The 24,484-nt window shown below is 43.8% G+C and overlaps 1 protein-coding gene across 1 annotated transcript; it reads left to right on the top strand.

The window, feature by feature from the left end:
* The first annotated feature begins 341 nt into the window (after positions 1 to 341).
* ZSWIM7 (zinc finger SWIM-type containing 7) lies at positions 342 to 23,908 on the top strand. Its single transcript, XM_078873936.1, has 6 exons — positions 342 to 435; positions 4,218 to 4,239; positions 4,962 to 5,064; positions 5,426 to 5,530; positions 22,979 to 23,102; positions 23,678 to 23,908. Exons 1-5 carry the CDS (start codon positions 360 to 362, stop codon positions 23,084 to 23,086), a joined length of 414 nt encoding a protein of 137 aa, XP_078730062.1. The 5' UTR covers positions 342 to 359; the 3' UTR covers positions 23,087 to 23,102; positions 23,678 to 23,908.
* Positions 23,909 to 24,484: the final 576 nt, after the last annotated feature.

Here is a 24,484-nt window from a genome sequence, read left to right as displayed (position 1 = left end):
ATTAAGGTATAGGCATAACGAGATGGAGCAATGATATCAGTTCCTGTGTAGGTGCTTGGTGGATTTATACATTTCAGGATCGTGATATGTGGCAGCAGCTTGGGTAGGCCCTCATCCAGCATGATTGATGATGATAACGATAACGAAATAATGACGTGTTTGGCACCGGGCATGGTCAGTAGTAAAACAGTAAAGGGAAGGAATTGAATATACACAAAGAGGGGGGGGGCCCAAAATTATAACAGCCCTAGGGCCCCCCTCATCCAAACGCCAGGCTGGTCCAAGGATCAGGGCACTGCATCTGGTTTGAGTTCAGTCTTTCTCTCTGCCACAGCGGCGGGACGTCCGGCAAGGAAACGATGGTGAGCGTTTTGCCGGCCGTGGCGGAGCAGCTGCTGGCCGAGATCCACAGGAGCTTTCAAACGAAGGGCAAAGGTCAGGTTCAAACTGAGGGCACGCTGGGCCGTGGCCTCCAATGGTAGTTTCGATTTCCCAACTTGATGAGGGGAGGTGCCCTAAAAATGTTTTTGAGGGGTCCGCTAAATAAAAGTAAAGATTCTATCGTTTCAAAAATGTCATGGGTTACACTCCCGTCTCAATTACAATTTGATGTTGATTCTTTATGTTAACTTCATTTGCAATTGCTTTTGATGTATTTCCTTCTTTGTTTGCATATTAGTACAATAATAAACCTATATATCTTTTTAATGTTTCTGTTGCTTATTTGTGTAATTTGTGCTTTGATCAATCTGAAAGTAATCTGCTCGAGTGGATTTGCACTGCAAGGAATTTAATATTTAGCTTTGATTTAACATTGATTTGTGTTTACAATATTTTGACTTCCTCATGTGACTAGTTTTTATTAGATTTTGGTTTTGATTTGCTAGTTGCTTAATCGCTGTACTTTGTTTTGTTTGTTTTACTTTTGTCATTTGTAGTGACCCAGATCATCACGCTTTTGCAAATGAGTCTATCTCCTGGTCTCTTGAGTTCTCAACCTGGTCAAACAAAATAGACCTGAAACTCATTTCCCAACAACAGTCACCACGCGGGTCAATGGGGGCTGTTGCAGACGTCACTTGCCATCGATGCTAGCCGCACCTCCGATGAGCACGGTTGGCTACGTATGGTGCAAAAGAAATTCAACATACATATTTCTAGATTTGAAGCTTTCGTGACTGCAAGGATTCATACTCTTAGGTTTTTTCGGTAAAGTCACTTAGGTAAAAACTAAAATAAAAAATTACTAAAAGTAATAATATAAATAAAATAAAATAATAAATCACGACGCTTCATACATAGCCATGGCCGAGACTCACCGAGCTTGGAGTGCAGTGTGCAAACCACTGTGTCACCGCTCTACCCCATGATGCACGATGATGTACTGTGACCAAATAACAATAGTGCAATCCTATCGACTGGTATAAGCAATCGGGGTGAACTTTATACGATTGTGGCCTCCCAACTACTGTCTGATGCCAAACGCATTTCACAATAAGTCCAGCAAGAAGAAAACTGCTCATCCCTCATACTTTGCACACTCTTGCTTATGCTGCATTTTAAACATCTTCTGGTGGGAAAAACTCTTTCGTGGGCAATCATATTTCATATTAAGTGATGTTGATCTGACGTAGCAGTGTGTAGTGTTTGTTTCCCCTGCACTGTTGACAAAACTAATCTCATCGGGTGGGATTAGTGCTGAGAAAATAAAGCAAACTTTCTCGACAGTTCAGTGCAGATGAGTGTTACTGTGTCACACCTGTGCAGCACCTTCAAGGCTGTTGTGGTGTACACAGGTTGCGATTCGTTAACTGCAATGTGGAACCTTCAATCGCAACACGTTCTGTCAATGATGAGAAAACCTATGACAACAAGAAAATACGTGCAGGCACGTTAACAAATAGATATAATAACACAGAAAGGTGGTGCTGTTCACAAACAGCATGAAGGCACGACTCCCATCATACCTTGCATGCATGTCATAGGATTCCCACATTGCATGTAGAAGCAACCCCTACCCCAGCCGGTCACCTCTCTGTCGGCAGTTGCTCAGCTGAATGACCCCATGTGGGATTTCTACGGTTGATCCAATCCTGCAGTCGCTTTAGGGATTGAATGTGCCCGTGCTCGTGATCATTAAATCCCTGTGTTTCTGACCCCCCCCCCCCCCAGTGTCCGTGGTAACAGTGCATTGTCAACCTGGGGCGTTTGTTCCAGATAGGTCTGTTAGGCGGCAAAAATAACAAGTGTGAATCAGGTGGCTTGGGCCTTCATTGTCTGGGGTTGTATTGACCCTGACCATACACTGAGAGTCAGCTCGAGATTATGCTGGACAAAGGGAAGGGAGAAGGCATGAGTCTAACTATATAAATGAGAATATATAAATAGAATGGGAGTTAAGATATAGAATGTGTCGCTTGCTTTTTTTTATTGTTTCTTTAAGTAATCGATCTACTGGCTGATGTGTTTGCAGTCACATGGGCACCGGGAGTCAAGAATTCGCAGCAGCTAATAATTCTATATTTATTTTTTAGAGTAAGGATTAATTTAATATTGCGTCTTTCATGCAAATTGCATGTCAAAATCGCTGAGCAACCACATACGCAAGCTGGAAGGCTGCCCAGGTGGTAAGCTGGTGCCAACAATTGCTTTGCAGGACTTGATATATTAAGATAGGTTTCATGCAATTACTGAGTGTTTATGCATGTGGGAGGAAACCGGAGCACCCGGAGAAACTCCACGCGCGCGAGGGAGCAACACTCAATCCCATACATAAGGGACAGATGATATCAGTCCACACTCTGCTGTACTGCATTCTGTTGGCAAGCCAGCGTATTGCACTTTCATGCCCAGAGTGCTGAATTACAGGTGTGCGCCACCATGTACAGATGTTTACGTATTTTTTTTGCAACCTTGGTTCATCCTCAACCGGATATAATTTGCCTCTGGATTATGAAGAGTTAACTGTAATATGAATCTTAGCCATTCCCTGAACAAATACTTGAACTTATACTCATTTTAGGCTGAGTAATCTTGGAGTAGCGCCTTATCAGAAACTCATTTCAGACCCAGGGTTGCACTGTATTTTAAATTTTCACAAAAACGATTGCAATATTGTAAAAAATGTCACCTTGAAGATAATCCATATTTTAAAGCAGGCAGAAAGACACAAATATTTTACAAAGGCCATACATTTTAACGGGATAAAAAACACGTAAAAAAAGCATGGAACTCCATGGTGAGGTAATACAGTAACAATACCTTTAATACTGCAGTGTTAATAATTTACGATTGTTTAAAAGCCACTTTAGCCATTGTACAACTGGAGCACGCGGAGCTGATAAGCAGGAAGGCAGAGGTGGGAATTGCGGAATCCAGCCCCTATCATCACAAATGGACAGGGGGACACAAGGGCTTTTGCCATTATTGAGTTAATGTCTGGAACCAGAAGCCTGCCCCTTTATCTGACACAATAAATGATCCTGTTGACTCACCTCCTAAGCGAGTTTGGGCAATCTGGTGCTCTTGAGCAGCCCATTAAAGCAATAATTACCGTACAACTACAGCTCCGATTTAAAAGTGACAAACTCCAGCAAAAAGGCATGTTCATTTTTTATTCAGTTGAAATTGATACAATAAATATTAGGCCTATTGCCGCACACTAGTGAAGTGTGAGGCAATACATGTTAAAGGTTCTAAAATGTCGTGGTTTGGCCAGGTAAGACCCGGTTTCAGAAAGGCTGGCTGTCCTGGTTACTTTCTACCGAACCATTTTTCGAAAGTTGGGATTTTGTGCCAGTTTAAAACTTGATGTCTTCGTATTCGACTTGTTCTATGGGAATAAAGTGGGGGCTACCCTGGGTAGTCGGTTGCGCTGGCAGATGAGTGGACGGGGCCGATGTCAGAAAGAGTGATGAGGCCACTCACTGTGCAGAGGGGCTAGTGATTGAGTGGGCGTGGCATGTAAAAGTGGGCGGGTTTCCCAGAGGGAGCAGCTGCCAGTTCACCAAGGTGTCTCCTCTCCATTGAACCTCCCAGAAACTCTGTAGTTTTAAATAGGCATTCTAATTAAAAGAAACAAGTCGTGTAGCATACAAACAATACCCTTTTAGAAGTAATTGTAGCTCAAATATGCCTTATTTCAGACTTTGTTTATTTTACGGTCATGGCCAATTAACTTGTTTAACATTGTGTGCCTTGTGGGTTTTGTCTTCCAGTATCTGATGACCTGCTCAGTGGGTGAGTGTTTATTCAACGCAACACAGACACTCAACCCATACAACAACAAAAACTTAGCAAATTGTGTTTGTGCATCATATTTCCACTCTTGTGTGATTTTATATAGTTCATGTCAACTTTGCGACGAGGAAACGTGCTTCGCAAATACCACACGGTATTTACTGGGCGCCGCCTGCATTCAAAGCTCAGAATACATTCAAACTTGTCCTGTAGCAAAACATGCTGACTGCAACACTGTATTACAGCTTGCTCTGCCAGCATGTAATTAATATATGCTGAATAAATAAAAAGCGTGTACCGATTCACGGAAAAATATGACAGCGTTGGTGAAATAAACACATTTTGACTGCATAGGTGTTCACAGTTGTGTGGTACAGCTCCAATGTGTTTTACAGGTTGTAACGTGTATTGTTCGACTTGATGTCCGACGTTTTGCTCCATGTGCTGGAAGATTCTTCAGGAAATGAAATATTAATTTTCACAAGAAGCTCCCGAACAACATTTGTTACAACCCATAAGTCATCGGAGAGCTATACAGGTCAACAGCGACACACCTACGCAGTGGATTCAACTACTGGCGATTCGACGAATTGTCAAGATCCAGGGTTGCCCATTCAATCCAAGGATCAATTCTTTTGTTCACCTTTTTTTATCCTCCCATTTGTATTATCTCTTCAATGTCGTATCCTTCGTGTGTGGTGATTTGATTTCTGGGGACACAGTCTGAGCTTCGTGTTCGGCACCGTCGCTCTGCAAGCCCTGGATTTGACTGACCGGCGCTACGTCTCGCACATCACGACACCAAGCGGCCGCACGGCCTACCAGGTTTATACCGATTGGCTGAGTGACTAGTCGACTGTCTACACTCGCACACAACAAAAGCAAAGATCCCCTGTATAGCCTTCATAGCCTGTTGTGGGCAAGGGCTGTTCGTGAGCACCTATGTGGGCTGCAAGTAAGCACCTACTAAGGCCACTACTTACTCAAATAAAGTCTAAACTTGGCGCAGGGTTTTGCCAAATTCTAACATATTCCACTGGAAAACATTTGTCTGTGAAAACAGACTATTCCCCATTTATTGATTTATTTTCCTAATATCACATACACTATGTTCGCTGATAAGTCAGCATTATACATGCCGGTTGAGCTCACATGGGACTTCTTGCCCCGACGCTCGTACGTACAGGTGGTGGGAAGCTCGGGGAGAACGTACACAAGCCTGGCACCGTGCCTCACCTGCCCGTGTCCCGCCTTTCTCTACTCTGTTCTCAAGCGCAGCGAGACGTTGCTGGTACGAGCTAAACATACGGAAGCATAGACCTGCCGTTCACTTGATTTGTTTCCGCCACGCACCTTTCGTCATCTTACGTGTTGCTAACACGGGTCGATATCCAAATCACCCAACCGCTTGATTGCCACGTCATCGAGTTCAATCTGGCAATTGATTCCACCTAGCGACGTGCAATTGTATATGCCATATATCCCTGGCTGTTTCCATGTAAGTGCAATAATTACCCAAAATCCATGTTCATGTTTTTGCAGCTCAACTTTGTTTTCAAAAGTAATTCGGCCAAGCCAAATTTCGTTGCAGGAAATGTATCTTGTTTATTATTGATTTATGTTCGTGCACTGTTTAGAGTTTTTTTTGTAATGTAGTTGTTTTTGCTCAAATTTCTAATTCGTGTATTTTTGTTCTAATTGTTTTACTTTGTTTTCATGTTATTTGCTTTTGCCATTTGTGGTGGTCAGGTCACTCTTGCAATTGAGTCTCTCTCCTGGTCTCTTTGAGTTCTCACCCCGGTTAAACAAATGTAACTAAAGGGGCAGTCCTCGACAAACAATATGGACGACTTTGCAGAGTAGCTGCATGGTCACATGTAGTAGGCGTGGCGCTTTTCTTACAACGGTGCGAAAATGATCGTACCGAATTGGTTATAGCCACATGGATGTGAAAATGAGAGTAGTGTCAAGCACAATTTAGCTCTTCAGTCTAGTTTATTATTTAATTGTCGTATATGTTGCCTCTACTGCATGGGTTTTGATAATTGTAGTTCTGCAATTCCTTCCTTTTCGAGTAATTATCAAAAATGCAAACTTTGTTCTGGAATGTTGAGACATACTCCATGGGAGGCATAGCACAAATAACGACGATGATGAAGATCATGATGATGACAAGGCAATGTGGCCAGCTGGGTCCCATATATATATTAAAATTATTTGTTGTGGGCATGTACGGCAGTCTGATCTGAATCTCAGGCTTCTTGCCACCATTGAGTTATGAGCCGAGGGAACTTGCTTTTGCGCTGAGCGATGGCGGTAAATAGGATAATGACTGCTGTGAGCCATGAGGTCGTGATGCCACTGACACACGATGAGTTGTCGTTACTTATGCCGTGTTGACATTAGGGGCACCGTGACACACAGAGGTGTCCTTGCCAAATTTCGGTTTGATAGCTTGGAGATCTGAGCACCGCTGGTGGAGGTTCGCAATATGGTGATGAAGTACGGCATTCTCATCTTCCAGGGTAGACCATGTCCAATCCTCCTGCCTTCACCAACCAGCACTGACCAGTGTGGTGAAATATGGTCAAACAATCCCCATGACCCATATGGCAAGGTGAGACCCTCATCTAGCAGTTGATTGATACATTGGCTGTACATGTGCATGAACCAATGATATCCAAGTCGTGTGTTTCAGCACACTGACGCACTGTTTTTATTTTACAGTGGTGGTAGACATCATCGTCAGGCCCGCTTTCTCCTGAGAAAACATTGTAAACTTTTGGTGCAACAAAGATTTTATTTTTACATTATTTTTAGGAGTATTTATGTGTTGCCTACACTTTGTCGTCACAGTAACCATGTGAAATTCGAATACGATTTACACAACACTGCCCCAGTCGTGCAAGTTTGTTGGCCCCATACTTGACATTAACGAAAGTATTTCTGGTGGAGAGGAAAGTAAAAGGGGGTTGGGAAGTTGACAGAGTAACCAAAAAGTATAAATTTAACAAGCAATAGGAGGGCCTGGCATTCCTTCTGTCCCTGGTGGCATGGTCTGCGTGGCATGCGATGCACATCCTGTTTTGACACCTTTGTACTACGACCAAAAACAAGTCAAAAGATAAAAGAAGTGACAACGTCTGGGTGGCCTGTTAGGGCACTTTTGAGGGCACTCAGTGGTAAACCATTAAAAACAAAATTTGAAAAGTAGCAGATTTAAATATAACTAGTTTTTCACACCCACGCTTGAGTGATAATGATATTGCGTCCTTGGCAGTCACATCTCAGATAGTCATTACAATTCATATTTTATCCTTCAGAGCTTTGGGAAATTAAAGAGCAAGGTAAAAAATGTAACGTTTTGTCCCACACTGGCATGACGCCAGTAATACTGGAAGGACGAGGCCAGACTTGTTCATGGGGGGATGTGAAAAAACAGCACGGAATACGTTTTCTTGAAAAGATGCCCAGTGCTAGATTTAGATTTACAAAGTGAATCCCATCCCTATGGGTTTTTTTCAAACCCTCGTTAAAAATACTTTTATATGAGCTTCAGCTTTAGTTTGGGTAAATAACTGCCCAAACAGGCTTAGCCAATTTACACGTTTGTGTCTTACACACTTTTGTGGGGCCATAAAACAAGGGAAAGATGTATGATAGCATGCCAGGTTTTAGCGCAGTTGACAATGCACTGGCACAGAGCCCAGTGTGAAGAAATTACTTTATTCGAGATAGGCTCGCGAAGGAACAAAATAATGGAGCGCATCTCGTGGCCATTCTCCCCCAGTGCTAGCTAAACGATGAAGGCCAAATAAGGCGGGGTGGTGGGGTGTTGGACTTTGGTTGGGGTGCCTTGTCAGTGCTGCCAGAACCCTTCCCAGCTTAAGCATTCTAAAGACAAGTGCCTGAATGATTCATGGATTCAATCGAATAATTTCTTATTTAAGCAAAGTAATTGTTATTCTTCTTATTGCATAATCGGCAGCCTTTTTAAGTTGCTGGCGCTGGGAATCTGGCTGCCAAAATGCAGGACACTCGCCACATTGACACACTAGGGTTGCCACCTGTCCTGGTTTTCCCAGGATCAATTCCTTTTTTCTGAGCAAACAGCTATCCTGGGAAATCTGTAAGTCTTCCTGTGACATTCAATATCCCGGTTTGATCAGTTGTGTAATTACAATAATAATGTTACTTCGCTCTAGACAATGCATTTACAAGTAGCTCTCCCCTCTTCTGGTATTGTCAAATATTCTTCTTCCCATGATATGTGACGGTTTTTTCTGTACCTCTCAGATGTGGCAACCTAAATGCATGGTCAGCGAGACACATTGATGACTGTTGATGAGGATGACGACCTCATCGATCAGCTCCCACTTCAACAGCGCCTCCAAAGCCTTTACTTATTTCTGCAAATTATATACAATGTATACACTCATAATCGGTAGATGAAGCCATCATTGCAATAGCTGATTTGTTTCAGCCATAATATCCACCAGCGCAGGAGCGAACTGCGTTCAACGTAGCGGACCTGACAGTGAAATATAACCAGTATGCTGTAGTTTCATGACGATATGCAAGCTCCTTAATGCCCATTGCTATTTGCTTGTAAAGAGCGGAGTCATATGCGATAATATCACATTTTTTTTAGAACTGATTTTTGTATTTAGTTTGTTGTCCTTCCCCCGCACCTCCAATTAGTATGGTTGGCTACGTACTGTGCGAAAGAATATACGTACATATATATGGCAGGGCTTTTGAGTTGGAAGCCAGGGTTTTACAGCTGGCAGCAGAAAATTTGGAGACCACTTGTCAGCACACGAGGGCCCTTAAGGCACGAGTCAGAGTGCACAGTGGCACTCGGCACTGCGGTCGTCGTTAGTGTTGTCACTGGTCTGCCGTCGGCTCACAGGTCATGGCAACTTTTTCCCGTACGGTGCTGTCAGTTTTTGAGCTGTATCCTGGCTGTTATGAATTTACCAACTATCGCATCCTTGGATAGATGAGATAGATAGATGACCATATGACCGAGTCAAAGCACATTTCCCCATTGGGAGGATTGGTGGTGAAGTTGTTTGTGCGCTGTGCTGTTAACTGCCACGACCTGAGTTCGATTCCCGGTCATGACTACCATCAGTGGTGATATTTGATTGGTTTATGAGCTCCCTCGCGTCATAAACTTGGATTGACCAGCATGGCTAAATATGGTCAAACAAACTACCATGACTGACGTAGCAAGGGGAGGCCTTCATCCAACAGGAGATTGACAAAGGGCATGTGTACAACAAATCATTGCAGCCAGGGTAGCAATGCGATAGTTCTTGCCTAACGATTGGAAGGTCGAGAGTTTGAATCCCATTCAGGGAGTTGACTCACTCTTTCATCCCTTCTGGGTTAATTCTATGAATGTAACATTTAATCAATTCGATGTCAATACTGAAGTACGCGATACATGGATTGAATATTATGCCAAAGAATAGTTGTTTTCACGTGGTCCCGTATACTCACTCGAAGGCGCTACAATCACCACAGTGTAAAAATCCATTGTTGAATCAGACTGTGTCTCTGATTCGCAATAATTTGTAAAATCGGCCAGGGGTGGCAAATTGTTATACCCCTAGGTCAGGGGTCGGCAACCAAAATAACAAGAAGAGCCATTTCTTTCCAATTCGGTACAAAATTCAGTATTTCAAGAGCCGCAATGCATCTGAGTACATACTGTACATACGTACATATCGTCAAGAAGCAGCCCGTAAAGAGCCGCATGCGGCTCCGGAGCCGTAGGTTGCCGACCCCTGCCCTAGGTGATATACACTTTATGGGAAAATTCAGAATGAGAATATTTTTTTATACTGGAGGAATCCAACGAGCTCTTTTTCACAGGTAGGAGCAGGTAAGAACGTCATCACAACACAAAACAAAATCACTATCGGAGTGCAAAGTATAGGAAAGTTAAACAATTCACTTGAATAAATCTACAAATAAGGCTAAACTATGTTTTATCTTACCAGGCAAAGCTCACTGAGGTATTAAGTTATTTTTCAGAAGCGACCTGGCCACAAATGATAGCTCAACAAAGTGGCTGATCATGTGGAATGAATGATTAGCAATGATTACCATGCGGATAAACAGACCAAGGCCATAGCTTTGTGGATTTCCAACAACTGCCTCAAGGGCACCAGTGGAGATAGTTTTTGGGCCAGAGCAGAAACTGGTACCACATTTATTTCCCGTGGCTATTAATAGTTGATAATCCCACTCAAATTCACTCTTATTGGCCACGTGAGGAAATTGGAAGCGTTAAAGTCATGCCTTCATCAGGTGGTACCGACGGGAGAAATATCTGGTCTGGGCTCACAGACTAAGAGGCGCGCTGCCAAACTCTCCGTGAAGCAGGGAGACGGTTTTTCATTTACGGCTTTTTTTGCATTGGCATGAACTTCACACTATTCCCCTGCGTGAGAGCAAATGATAAGTGATGTTTTTGGGCACATACTATAGGAGTCGTTGTTGTGCATGACATTCGGGTGTGCCGTCTTCAGCTAGAGTTATCAGACTCGGGCAAAAGAAGGGGGGGAAAAACATTGAATGAATGTGGCAAACGTTACGTATATTACAGAAATTCAGTATGACGAGTCCGAGTTTGGATATTTATCAGGACAAACACGAACTAAATAATTAAGCAATCCCATTTAAGAAATGACATCTGTTTTCACTTAAAGTATAATTTTGAACGATAATGGAAAGTATTGTGGAGGCTGGCTTGAAGACAGATTTGTACAGTCAGTGCCAGTGTCGTGTGTCATGGCGTCGCCGCAAACTTGGACCCCATCTTTGCGATTGATGGTAAACAATAATGCGGCATAAATTTGTAATTTCTGCGGATTTTCGAGAAACCTTGCCAACGAAATCTACCAACGCACGCTACAACACATTTGACCTTTTCCCCCATACACCCATTTGGCACAATCCATCCAAGGGATTCATCTGCTGGACTTTCCAAGGATCCTAAAAGTCCAGGAAAATTATATTGTTTTTACAGTCTGTTAATCCATTGCTGGATGAAGGCCTTTCCATGCTGACTTGGTCTCGGTTGTTGTTTGACTGAGCTTCATCGTGCTGGCCAGTGCCGGTTGGAAAAGTTTAGGAGGGTGTACCAGAAATGGATCAGATATTCTTTGGTTCTTTTCGGTTAAGTCACGTCTAAAAATAAAATAATAAATTAAAATAAAATAACATATTGCGACGTTTCGATTGCAACACAAGCAATCATCATCAGGCATAAAAGAAATAGCAACAAAAATCTAACTAGAAAAAACTATAGACAGACATACAAGCAGACAGACATCACAACGGCACACAGAGAGAGGAGCAAGCTGACAACGCGGCACGGGCACGCAAGCCTGAAAATTAGGAGGCAGGCACACGAAAATTAAATAACCTAGTAAAATATCGAAATGTAATGTAATACAACACAGAGAGTCGGTTAACACACAATTAACGCATAGCCTGGTTGATTACGTGTTTCAAAATTTGCTAAGTTAGAATTTTAAGTGTGAGCAACGAAAATCTAACTAGTAAACTATAGACAGACATACAAGCAGACAGACATCACAACGGCACACAGAGAGAGGACACACATCGGCACAAAGAGAGGGGTCGTTTCTGTGACGGTCCCTTAAATATAGAGAAGAGGGGGTGGGGACGGGGAGAGGGAGAGGGCGGAGAGAATCAAGCATATCAAAGACTGCACGCCAACGTACCCTATTGTAAGTAAACTGACAACGCGGCACGGGAGCGCAAGCCTGAAAATTAGGAGACAGGCACAACGAAAATTAAATAACCTAGTAAAATATCGAAATGTGATGTAATACAACACAGAGAGTCGGTTAACACACAATTAACGCATATCCTGGTTGATTACGTGTTTCAAAATTTGCTAAGTTAGAATTTTAAGTGTGAAAATTCCAAGGAGAGCACACAGGCAGAGAGAACAAATAGCCAGAAAGAAAAAGGATAAGTTTAAAACTTCCCCGTAGAAGTCGTTCAATCTTAATTTAGGAGCTTTCGTGACTGCAGGAATTATTCTTTGGTTCTTTTCGGTTAAGTCACGTCTAAAAATAAAATAATAAATTAAAATAAAATAACATATTGCGACGTTTCGATTGCAACACAAGCAATCATCATCAGGCATAAAAGAAATAGCAACAAAAATCTAACTAGAAAAAACTATAGACAGACATACAAGCAGACAGACATCACAACGGCACACAGAGAGAGGAGCAAGCTGACAACGCGGCACGGGCACGCAAGCCTGAAAATTAGGAGGCAGGCACACGAAAATTAAATAACCTAGTAAAATATCGAAATGTAAGATTGGATCAGATATATCATCCGCCACTGATGTTAGCTGTGGCCGAAAATCAAACTCATATCGTTGGGCTCATAGTGCAGTGCGCGAACTGCTGTGGCACTGCTCCGCCACCCAAAAGTAGTTCAGTACAAATGCCATTGCTGGACATCTGGTGGCGGGCTTAAATATTATGCTTCACAAATGGAAAAAATGTGCCAATATTCTTTGTTCTCTGGGAGTAATGATCGTGCACCACCAGCATTTGTTTTCCCAATACACACTAATTATTTCTTTGGAAGGACCCACGAGTTCGTGCATAATTCTGAAAGGGGCCAGGAAACTAGGCCATGTTTGATGGCTTGTCTTTGAATGGAATTGACGGGCGATGGCCCAGAACTGTGTGCGCACAATTTGAACCAGGATGCGCGATATCTGTAGCGCTGCAGCCCCGACAGTACGCATCGCTGTGGCTTGCCAATGCTCGTATCTTTTCAGTCGACTGCTACACTCGTGCAATATTTAACAACACAAAGATGTGCGTTGCATGTACAAAAGCATTCAGCCTTATCCAGACCACCATCTCAAAAGAGCTGAATGCGTGGTCACTTTGTCGTTTACAACAACCAACCCAAAGAGTTGAAGAAAATGTGTCCGTCCCAACGCAATGTGAGACAACGTACACATGCATGCACGTTCCGATTTGTGAATACACTGCAAGGTGAAGGCCTCCCCATGGCGTGCGGCCTGTGGGGTTTATTTGACCATATTCCACCAGTGTTGGGTCAGTGCGGGTTGGTGAAGGTGGGAAGCAAAGGCTTGGGAGCATAGAAGTACAGTACAGCATGCATTGTGTTGCACTGCTCTCAGCCACCTGCCAAAATTCCCTGCAGCCTGCATCCACTAGTGGCCGCTACTTTCACCACAATGTTTTTTATTGATCCTTGGAAGTAAATCATCATCACCCTGAGCCGTGACAATTCATTGGTATTGTGGGGGAGGGTTAATCATTAAGCATGTGATCTGTTCTGTGACAAATTGGCGTCATTAACTCACACAATTTATTTTGTATACATATATACAAATTATTCTTGTCAATCGCACAAGCCGCGAATGGAGCAGTTGCCAGAGAAAGCAATCTCTATATGAGCGGTGGCAGCGTCGTCTGTGGCGAACACTGTGCGCAAGTAATCTCACTTTGTGAGCGCGGCAACGTTTTACGAGGTGTCCTCTGCTGACCGTGCCATGTGAGCCGCTCGTTTGAATCTACATTCACTCTTTGCGCGCAAATTTCCACACAACTTTCTATTCTTCCGCAACTCGTTTTGTTCTCCTACTAAATGAGCTGCACACGCTAACGCGTTCATTCACTTGGCGCAATAAAAAAAAATTGGCTGAAAGCAGTGCCATTGTTTAGTTAAAATCATTAGTACGGTTTTGTATTGTAGTAACAAAAAACCCCATAAATCGATCGGTAGAAGTTTAATCGTCTCTAAAAATCCATTCGTCATTTCATAACAGCTTAATTCAAAATTCTTATCAAAGCACTGCACCCGTGAAGTTCACGCTCACTCAATTACATTCTTATTTATTAAACACAAGCCTTACCAATGGGACACATGTGGGAGCTACACATTGCGCATTAATCACTCGAGTGCTCGTTCAAGTGCAAGGATGTTCTGTTGTTTCACGCCCACGTCCCGGGCCTGCTGTACGCATTTAATATTTTCCTATTTATAAATCCACTGACTGTGCTTGGTGTTTACTGGGGGTGTTTTTTTTTCCCCGCACACATTTAGACCATTGGCCCAGAGCAAACTCCGCTACTTGCTAACGGTAGCAAAACTCTACGAGTAACGATTTATACAGCCAATAAGAGTGATTTATTCGCTAACCCACCCGTTTCAAACAGTTCTCACGTAATTCACTGTTATTGACCGCGTTAAGAAAGTTGGAACCGCTGATGTTGTCCCCCCTCACGTGGTACCGACGAGTGAAATATCTGGTCTGGGCTAAATGCACTAAATTTGGGATCCAGTGAGCAAAAAAAATGTTGACTAACACCTCGACACCGTTCAACAAAGGCCGCGCAAGGAGTCATCGCACAGAGGCCTCCCAGAAATTGCCCACAAATCTCGCGATTCCACTCTTGACGCCATAAAGCGCTGCTTACGTATTGTCAGCTTTGTTCTTGCAATTGGTCTATTGTCGTTGTGGTGCGTGACATGCACAGCTGCAACAAGGGCTCGTATTTTTAGAGGTGTTCTTTTTGAGCCGCGATATCCGTGGATTCGAGCTGTCAAATCTTGCTTCCCTGGGGCACATCTTGCTGGTGCGTTGTTTTTGTTGTTGTTGTTGTTGTTGTTGTTAATTCCACTGAGCTTTTAACGTCGAGATACTTTTTAACCGTCACGGTGAAGTATTTTAATAACAATAAAAAATAACGTCTCCTACCCACATTTTGTCTCTCCACATGAGAAATATATAAAATAATCTATTCCACAAATCATCAGCTGTACGGCCTTCTGGGAGTGCATCATTGTTTCAACACAAGAAAACTCTGTGGACCGGTTTCGACATTCAGCGTAACGTTTGTGCCTCACTGTAAGCAGGTCCTGGGTTCGATTACCGACTCGGGTGCCTCTCTGTGTGGAGTCTGTGCGTTCTCTCCCCCTGTTTTGCATGGGTCTCCTCCAGGTTCTGAGGTTTCCTCCCAGAGCTAAAAAAAAACACATAACATACAATTTTTACTGGTATTGGCCAAACGTCGCATTGATGAAAAGTTAACATCAAATTGCTCGATTGGTATTGCACATGGCTCGACTGTGAAAACTTGGCAGGACCCTCCTGACAAAGCGTCTTGAGCCTGAGTAAGGATGCCCTGGGTAAACAATCATAATAATAGTTGTATTGCATTATATTTGCAATAGTGTTGTATTGCATTCTATTTCTAAGTTTACTAGGTTTGTTTTCTCTTTCATTTGTACCTGATGATGATTTCTTGTGTTGCAATCGAAACGTCGTATGCAATTATTTAATTTATTCTATTCTCTTTTTACGTGACTTTACCGAAAGAACCAAAGAGAGAATAATAATAGTTATCGGCAGAATCATGCTTCCTTGAACCATGTTGGTTGAACTGCCCAATGCTTTCTTTCCAGGCGTGGAATGGGTCCTCGTTCATTCGAAGCCTATACGATATATAACACAATGTGATCATCATTTTAATGTGAGGCTCGGTTTTCACGAGCCGGCACATTTTGTAAAAGGTCTCGGCCGCATTAAAGTGCAATCAGGGGACTTTGGGAGACAGTCACGAAACCCCATGTCCTGTAGGCTGCTGCTGCGACGTGCCGCTTGTCACCATGACATTTCAATAATGCGATGCTTTGCGTCGTTACCGCCTGTGGAAGTGGCTACATTTGTTAAGCTGTTTAGATTATTCGTATACGCTGGGAAAATGAGCACATGCGACGCGACTGAAGTCAGCACTCTCAGGGGACCGGGAGACAGAGAGAGTGTCCCTTTGAACCTCGCCTGGTGAGATTGCATTATGCGTGTGTGTGTTTAATTTATTTTTCAGCCTCATTTTTATTCGTTTACATTCACCAACATAGCCAGGCATTGTGCGGTGTTGATTTTTTTCTTCTGTTGGTGACAGTGGTGGTGTGCTGTTGTTGCCCTTTGCAGACTTTAATCTGCATGTGTTGTGTCTACAGAATATTAATAATATAAGGAATGCAGGCAAATGCACACACTTATCCTCCACAGTGCCAAACATTCTTCTTATTTTTCTCAGACAAAAGTCCCATTCCAGCATCGCATGGGGCCAGCTGCTCGGATATTTTGTTGTTCACGTGTCTCTAGTCACATCCACTAGCCTTACATTGTGATCCATAGACTTACAGAGACCAATAAACTGAAATACACTTACATGAACCATAGGCTTACATAGATACAAAGGTTAAGAGTCTCCCGTATAGCCTTAACCGTCCGTTGGGGCAAGTGCTGTTAGCGAGCACCTAAGGGAGGCTGGCACGGCTCACAAGGGGGTGGGTAGCCAGCACCACGCCCGGCCCCCCTTTATCTCCCCAGTGGCGATGTTTCCACACCACACCAGGCACTCATTTGAGGCCGAGTCGACCTAGGGGAGGCCTAGGACTGTCAAATAATCGTCACTGATGTTAGTCGTGAGTAGAAATCGAACTGGGGTCACCGGGTTTGTAGCACAGCGTCCTAACCACTACACTACTACTCCCTCTACATGAATGCATATAGTCTCGCATGCACTTATATGATCCATAACTTTACAAACAGACCCATAGATTCACATATATATTGACGTACAGACCCGTAGATTTATATCTTCATTGATAAAATCTGCATAGGATCGGCTGCTTACATCACCTACTGCGATTCTCTCATCACATCCGTGCTCCTCGTATCCCATTTCACCATGACTTTCCATCTCGGTCTGCTCTACTCTTTCCGCCCTGCACCTTTTGCTGCTCCATAGCCCTTTTAAATGCATCTTCGTCTCTTCGCAGCACCACGTGATGCAATCATTAAATTCTACCTCGCTAGTCTTAGACGGTACTGTACTTTGAGAATTCACCTACTGGAGGGAGTGGGGATTTTTTTGTGCAAATTCGGGTCCCACTTGAGCATTCACGGTTCGACGTGTTAAGCGATCCATCAATGCCAGCTATTAACATTGTGCAGATCTTTACCCTCTTGTCACACCCTCAAATGCGCACTTACAAATGTGTCTGCACTGTTGTTATGGGGTCGTTGTTCGTTGTTGTCATCCTGGAACTTCCCACTGCTGGACAAAGGGACCCCTCGATTGTTTTCCGTTCCTTCCTTTCCTCTTGGTTACTCTTGTCCAATAGCAACCTCCGAATAATTTTACTGTTAACAGTTGAACGTGTTCGACGAAATGTCAGGTTGCTTCACTGGATATATAAAGAATATCATTTTTCTGGAGAATTACACGTTTTTTCCGGGTAAATAAAATCTAAAGTTGGGAGTGCATCTTACAATCTCTTAGGTGTGTGTTTATGATAAAATATATACGATTTTATTGACACCAAGGACAAATTTGGGGTGTTTCTTCCTCTCTGGAGAGTTTTATAACCCAGAGAATACAATATTTATCGTTTGCGTATATATATACACACTACATTCACACGTGATTCAAGTTACTGTCAAAATTGTGATTAAAAATGCAAGTTGAATGAACTAATCGATTCAGTTGTTGTGGCAAACGCGCCTGATTAATTCGCTCAGTGACGAATCATTACATCCCCTGCATGGGTCATCGTCGGAGGCATGCGCTTCATTTGTGGTTCAACGGGCCGGATCGTAAACTTTGCACTATCGTCACGTCACACAAACGGCACTGCCACACCGACCGCGAGCGTCGCTCGATCGTTCCGTGGCCTCGCAACTGGCCGCATCTATCAATGTCTCTGTCCCTCTCATTTACGGTCAGGGCTTAGCGTAAATGCTGAAGGAGGCGCGCAGGCCATTGATCGGTGAGGAAAAATGAGCGACATGCGGTTACCGCACGGCAGACGCAGGGCCGGGGATTGCCTTCGCTTGCCCGCTCGTCCCCTCCTGAGGTCCGCACCACGCCTGGGAGAGACTGACATTTAACCGGGGGGGGCGGCGGGGGGGGCGGTTATTGACTTTAGAAACGCCAGCAATTTTTGTTGTTTGCCGTGGTAGATGCGTCATAGCTTTTTCCGTTGGTTCGTTCTGAGACGGCAACAAGAAGCGACCCAACTGCGCCGCTTCCTAGGCAGGACCTTTGTGTTGACCTTCCCCCAAAAAGCGCTCGTAAATCCCCAGCAGCCAGCTCCCACCGAAACCACCGCGGGCCACGGAAAGGTTGTTGTTCTCTATTATTGTTTTTTTCTTTTACACAGCGGTGTGTAGAAAACGTTCGGCAGAAGGGTGGTTTAATGTTACAGATTAGTTCTAGCGGGTCATATTCAATGAGCTCGGTGGTGCGGGGAGGGGAAGAAAGGTGATATTTTGGTGCGACACCTGACCACTTGGTTCCGTTAATTTCAGGAGGCGTTTTTCATATATTGTGCTATCACGTGCGAGTAACGGTAAACACAGCCGCACTCGCTTTTGTAATTATTTTTGTATGCAACGCAAAAAAAGCAATTTTATAGCACGCTTTCTAGCATGTTATTCAACAAATATGTCTGATCGTGACTGTCAAACTGAGGTCGATCTCTATTTTAAAAGACCCAATGATGTACAATATACTTCCGCTATAACGGTTTATGCTCTGTTTTGGTTATAACTTCAAATTGCGGTAATAGTTGTGTGCATTCCTGTGTAATTTCGTGTGAAAGATACGAAAACGCAGACTTCTTTGGTTTGGGTGTGTAAAAATAATGGGGGACAAACTATTATCCTTTGGTGGTCTTGCTCTGTCATGTGGAAGGAGCAAGTTTGTAAAGGGCTAGAAAGACCATACAACACAACAGAATAATAGTGCAGGATCGAAACCTACACTTTTCGAACAACACGCAAATATGGTGTAAGAAGCAACACGGTCATTGTTCTTCTGGCACTGACTTTTCCAGCACATTTATAATGAATAGACCAGGATAGTCTTATTTGCATGAGATAGTTTTAGTTAATTACAGGTGCTGATCACCCATATATACAGTTATACAAAACTCATTATATACGAGAGTGTAACTTTAACACCGTAACTTCATATTTGGCTGTAAGTACGAGTGTGTGATACGAGCAAGGGAGGATGAAGTGCGCATTGTTTTTAAATATTCGGACAGTCGCTTGCAGTGCCAGAAAGTCAGGCATGCCCCGCGTTCCGTTTTATTGACATGTAACACATCGCATCCACAGAAATCTATATTTAATTGCGCCACGACCGAGTATTTTAATCCCAAGCGTACAATTTTGCACTGTCCGTGATTGCCCGTCATCCAGCGGTGTCGCTAAATCCGCAAATGTTACCTTGCTGGAAGATCGCAAAAGTCACAGTGATTTCCTGCTCTTAACGAGCATTGAGGTATTGGTGCTCATCTCATTTTTACAGCACTGAACCAGTGTGGAAATTCCACATTTCTATGGTGGGGAGGTCTCTAAAAGGAGAACCACTGTTGATTTCCCCAGAAAGTAGTACTTAATTTATCACCCCTATAAAGATGATGGCCTGAGTCAACACCCAAAAAGGATTTAAACTCGCAGCCTTCCGATTGTGAGCCGCTCGCGCAACCGCTGAGCCACCTGGCCGAAGAAAGAGTGACGGACGACGATGGCTTTAGGTTGAATCAATCCTCTTTCCACGCCCACCACCATGCTTGTCAACCACAGCACATCAGCTTCCTCCTCTTCCCACGTGCTTTGTGTGTGGTCCACGATAGCATTAACTGTTACGCTGGCTATTAACTGGTTTTCCAAACACAGATTTGGAGGAGAAAATGAAAACCGGTCCTTTTAGCGATGGGGTTCATTGGCGTGTGACCTCATGCGGCTATTTATATTTTTATGGCGTCAATACGTAATCTGTGGCTAAACGCTCATTCATAAAATTGCTTCCCGCAATAATTGATAAGAATAATGTAAGCCCTGACTGGGAATCATACTCGGGTTTGCCTGGTTCATAGCAATATATATTATTCAAAAATTACTCAAATATCCAGTGCCAGAAGGACAATGGTAATTAATTCCTTTTTTTGCAGCATTACTTTCGCGATAGCAAATGACGTCTTCTAAACGCAACCGCGTATCAACGTGCTCTGCGCAAATAGTCGGATGCGACGGGAACAAATGACACGAAATAATACAAGCAGCCACAAAGCAACCACGTTGCAACAGCTGCCAGAGAGTTTCAATGGGGACAAGCCACCCCCCGCCCGCGAGTGAGTCATGTGTGTCTTTCAGATTGCAAATGTTCCAGTGTGCACGCAGCTTAGTGCCGTGTGTACGAACGTGTCTGGTTGTGGCAGTTCAATGGTGGTGACTAAACTGGTAATTTAACCCGGAAATCAGATTACTTTAGAAAATGTAGTCTTTGGCTACTGATCAGGAGTCACATAATTTATTTAATACAAATATGTGTTGAGTTTTTTTTTTTCGCCCACTCATTTTTAAGTTTTTGGTCTGTTTCCTTAACTAAATCTCGATTGTGCTATTGGCATTATGTCATGAGATGGAGTAGGATCACATTCAAGTTTAAATAACAACGTCCGTGCTATAGAATGCAAGTCGGATTTATAACTTGTCTAAATCCTACCACATTCTCACGAACTCTACATACTGCGCACTTGGATATTTTTGTTTCTGTTTTGACACCAGCCCCTCCCTCTTGTGTTGCCTTTTCGGCCTCTTTTATTTCCACCGTGATCACCTCCCACCTCCATTACGGGCAAAGATTTAACGACCTCGCACCTGAGCGTTAAATTTTAACTCAAAATCGCATTGCCATGCCGCTTGGCTGAAATATCTCTCGCAATAGAGTAAATGGACGCTGTGCACAAATTCGAATGCGTGACTGTGAGATTTTAATCGCTGTGGAGGCACCGGTCAACTTTCTTACTCGACTACACCACGGCAGCACGAAGCAAAACTGCTCAGACAAGGTCTTTCATCCCGCCACAGCCATGCCAAATCTAATCAAAAGCAGAATTCACACAGCTTGTACTCGTTGAAAGTTAACGCTCGAAAGGACTATATTTACGCAGTGTCAGAATTCCCCCTGTGGACTGTCAGCGATGTGTACAAGTAGACATTACGACATGTTATCTATGTCTTGCGACACGGGCCCCTGGGTGTGCCCTCACCATAGTGAGTTCTTTGCTCATTCCGTCAAACTGTGAAACCCGCCATTATAGCAGAAGTTTTCAGTGTTTGTATCGATCCCTGGAGATAAAACTATCGGTAATTGTTTTGTTTTGTTTTGGTTATGTTGTCGGTCCTCGTTATGGGTCTGTAAGTTTGTTTGGTTATGTATTTATCTTCTTTTAAAATAATAATTGACCTCCATTCACCCATGAAAGCCTCGTCTGAGTCCCAAGACTTTAAATAACCCGCCTTGTGTATACTCATCTCCTTGTGTAAACAACCCCAGGTACTTATTTCAGACTCGTGACATTTTTGTTTAAGTGGCAGCAAACTCATTATGTCACTTTTCATTTCAGATTTTCCAACAAAAAAAAGACCCTCTTTGGAATATGGGAAGCAAAACACGCAGCAATAAAACATATTATCGTATTATCCACTTTAATGTGCTTCCATGCTGCTGAATGCCACTAAGCCAATGTCACACGGGTATCTGTAAAATCCTTTTCGGTGGACAACTAGCGCACGCATTTTTAAATTGGCACTCGTACGTTTATCAGATTTCCACTCAGACTGACTGAACACAAATGAGCGCTTCCACTACAAAGATCCGATCTTATACCGCACGTAATGAAACCAACGCTGCTATGGGCAGGTTACGACCCACCTCGCCATCGGCTCCATCTGATAAAATCTGCAATTTCAGATTTAATCTACGGATTTCCTAACAACCGCTGTGTCAATTTCTTCACGGCATTGGGAAGTCATCGGTGGTCCTCCTATACAAAGACTGGCCCCCACTACAGTAATGTGGAATTTACCAAGGTCGGGGCTGTCGACAACACCAATTACCGTTCCGACTAACTGTTTTGTGTTCAGCAATAAAATGCAGTGTTCTGCAGTGTATTTTCGGGGCCGTCCCACGCGTTGTTTGTACAGGATGTCCGATGTGACACTCACAAGCTCGCAGCACATGGAGCGAAACGTCTGATATTGTGACAAACAGCACTCGCTGCTGCCCGAAAAAAAACGCATAACGGAGGATAAAAGAAGTGAAGAAATTAGCATGGCAGGAGGAGATGGGGGTATTGGTAAGATCAGGAATAGATGAACGAGAGGGGATCAAATCCTCCTGTAGCCACTAGTGATCCCTGCGACTGAGCCCCGAGTGATTTGGTTTATTTTTTTTAATGAGGTGAGAGCTCAAGAGACCAGGATAGTCTCATTTGCAAGAGTGACCTGGGGGGGGGGGGGGGGGCGATAATTGTATAATCAGGTATTGAAGCGTTGGATATTCGTTTACTAATTGATCTGAAGATGAAAACACTTGTAGCATTACACCGGTGAAGCTTCTTAGCCAAGGTCCTTTGCGATGGCTTGTCATTCTTTGCGGCTTGTAATCGTTGCAGTGGTGATGATGATGTCGTATAGAGGAACAGCAACATTTTACCGCGAAAACCTGCGCAGTACTCACTGCTGTGGTAATGCCGTGTTTATTTCACCATTGCCGTCTCGTTTCTCCGTGTGGGTTTCCATTGCTGCTTCCGCCCCTCTTTCCAGTGCAAACACCTGCTCGCCGTGCACCTGAGCCAAGCCATGGGCCTGTGCGCCGACGTCGCCGTGACGGACCAGGAGCTCTCGCGCATGCTGCTCAATAGGCGTGATTAGCAGAGGACGGCCCCAGGTGATCGTCAGCATTGACAGGCCAGACGCGCGCCGTAGCATCTCATTGAGCCCACACGCGTTCATTTTGTCCGTACCTCGTGAGTGCACGTATCTTAATTGCAACCATATGGCAGTTCAATTAAATTATGGTGTTATGATGATGTATCTGCCAACTAAAATAATTAAATTTTGTGGCGTGGCATGGTGGTGCGGCGATTAGTGCAATGCACCACCTGGCCCTCATGCCCGGCCATGGCTGACATCAGACAACAACCTGCATGACTGACACTTCATGGGGTGAGTTGGGGGGGAGAGCTTTGGGGGGGGAGAGCTTTCAACCAGCAATGGGTTGAGAAAGGGCTGTAAATTATTGTAAATTTGACATGCATTGTTGCGTACATAATGCACGAATATATATATAAACTAGTATAGGTACACACATTTTGACCTCGGCACATGGATTACATGTGGATAAATGCACGAATGCGCAATGAATATGAGATGCCCTGTGGTGTTCGCCTTCTATTGACCTGTTATTTGTGCAGTGGCCACGTCCGTAAATTGCTCCGTCTTCTCTGTTTGATCTCTCGTTAGGGCATTGCTGGTGAATGCTAAGCATCGAGCCACCCCACGTTCTCCAACCTCCCCCCTCCACCACCGCCACCACGGCCGTCACGAACACCGCCACAAAAAGGCCACCATCACCACCACACATCTCCCGTGCGACAAACACCTGACGGCACAGGCGTACCTCGCGGGTCGGAGAGCAGTTGTGTTTGCTCTCGTTCTGTGAGATGCCGTCTGCGTTGCTCATCGTTAATTGGCGACCGGTCCCGCATGAAACGGGACAAAGTAGTAGCAGAGGAGGAGGTGAAAGCTGAACCTCCGTGGCCTACCATGAACAGCAAAGCCCTCGTTTGATTTTTTAAAGCTATTTAAAAACCCGATGACGCCACGATGGTATAAACTAAAATATTTTAGCGGCAGCGTACCTTGTAAACATTTGCATTATTTTATTTCTGTAATTATGCAATATAACAGCATTATGGAATATTACATTTATACAAAGCTTCCTTGGAATGCGTACACATGCAAAGTCTTAGTTAAGCAGCTTTAGACGAAGAATTCAGCTGCGTCAATGCGTTTGTATTTTTTATTAAACAATTATATTTTGTCGTCAAACAGTACAACTAATGCAGTGTTCACAGCTGTTGATACATAGCCTACGTGACTGTCTGCACTCAAGACTTTTTGCTCGCTATTAATTAGCGGCCACCCATCCAGTGGGATAGGCGTGATGACAGGGATTACAGCCATCGCCCAGCACTTTCTGAAGCCACATTAATGACCGATGCCTGGTTTGGGACCGTAAATACACAACCTGTTCCCAGGAGGCCCGGC

Source organism: Lampetra fluviatilis, chromosome 37 (genome assembly GCF_964198595.1).
Source record: "Lampetra fluviatilis chromosome 37, kcLamFluv1.1, whole genome shotgun sequence".
Classification (NCBI taxonomy): domain Eukaryota; kingdom Metazoa; phylum Chordata; class Hyperoartia; order Petromyzontiformes; family Petromyzontidae; genus Lampetra; species Lampetra fluviatilis.
The sequence above is the reverse complement of the archived record's forward strand: the minus strand, read 5'-3'. Positions and strand labels throughout refer to the sequence as shown.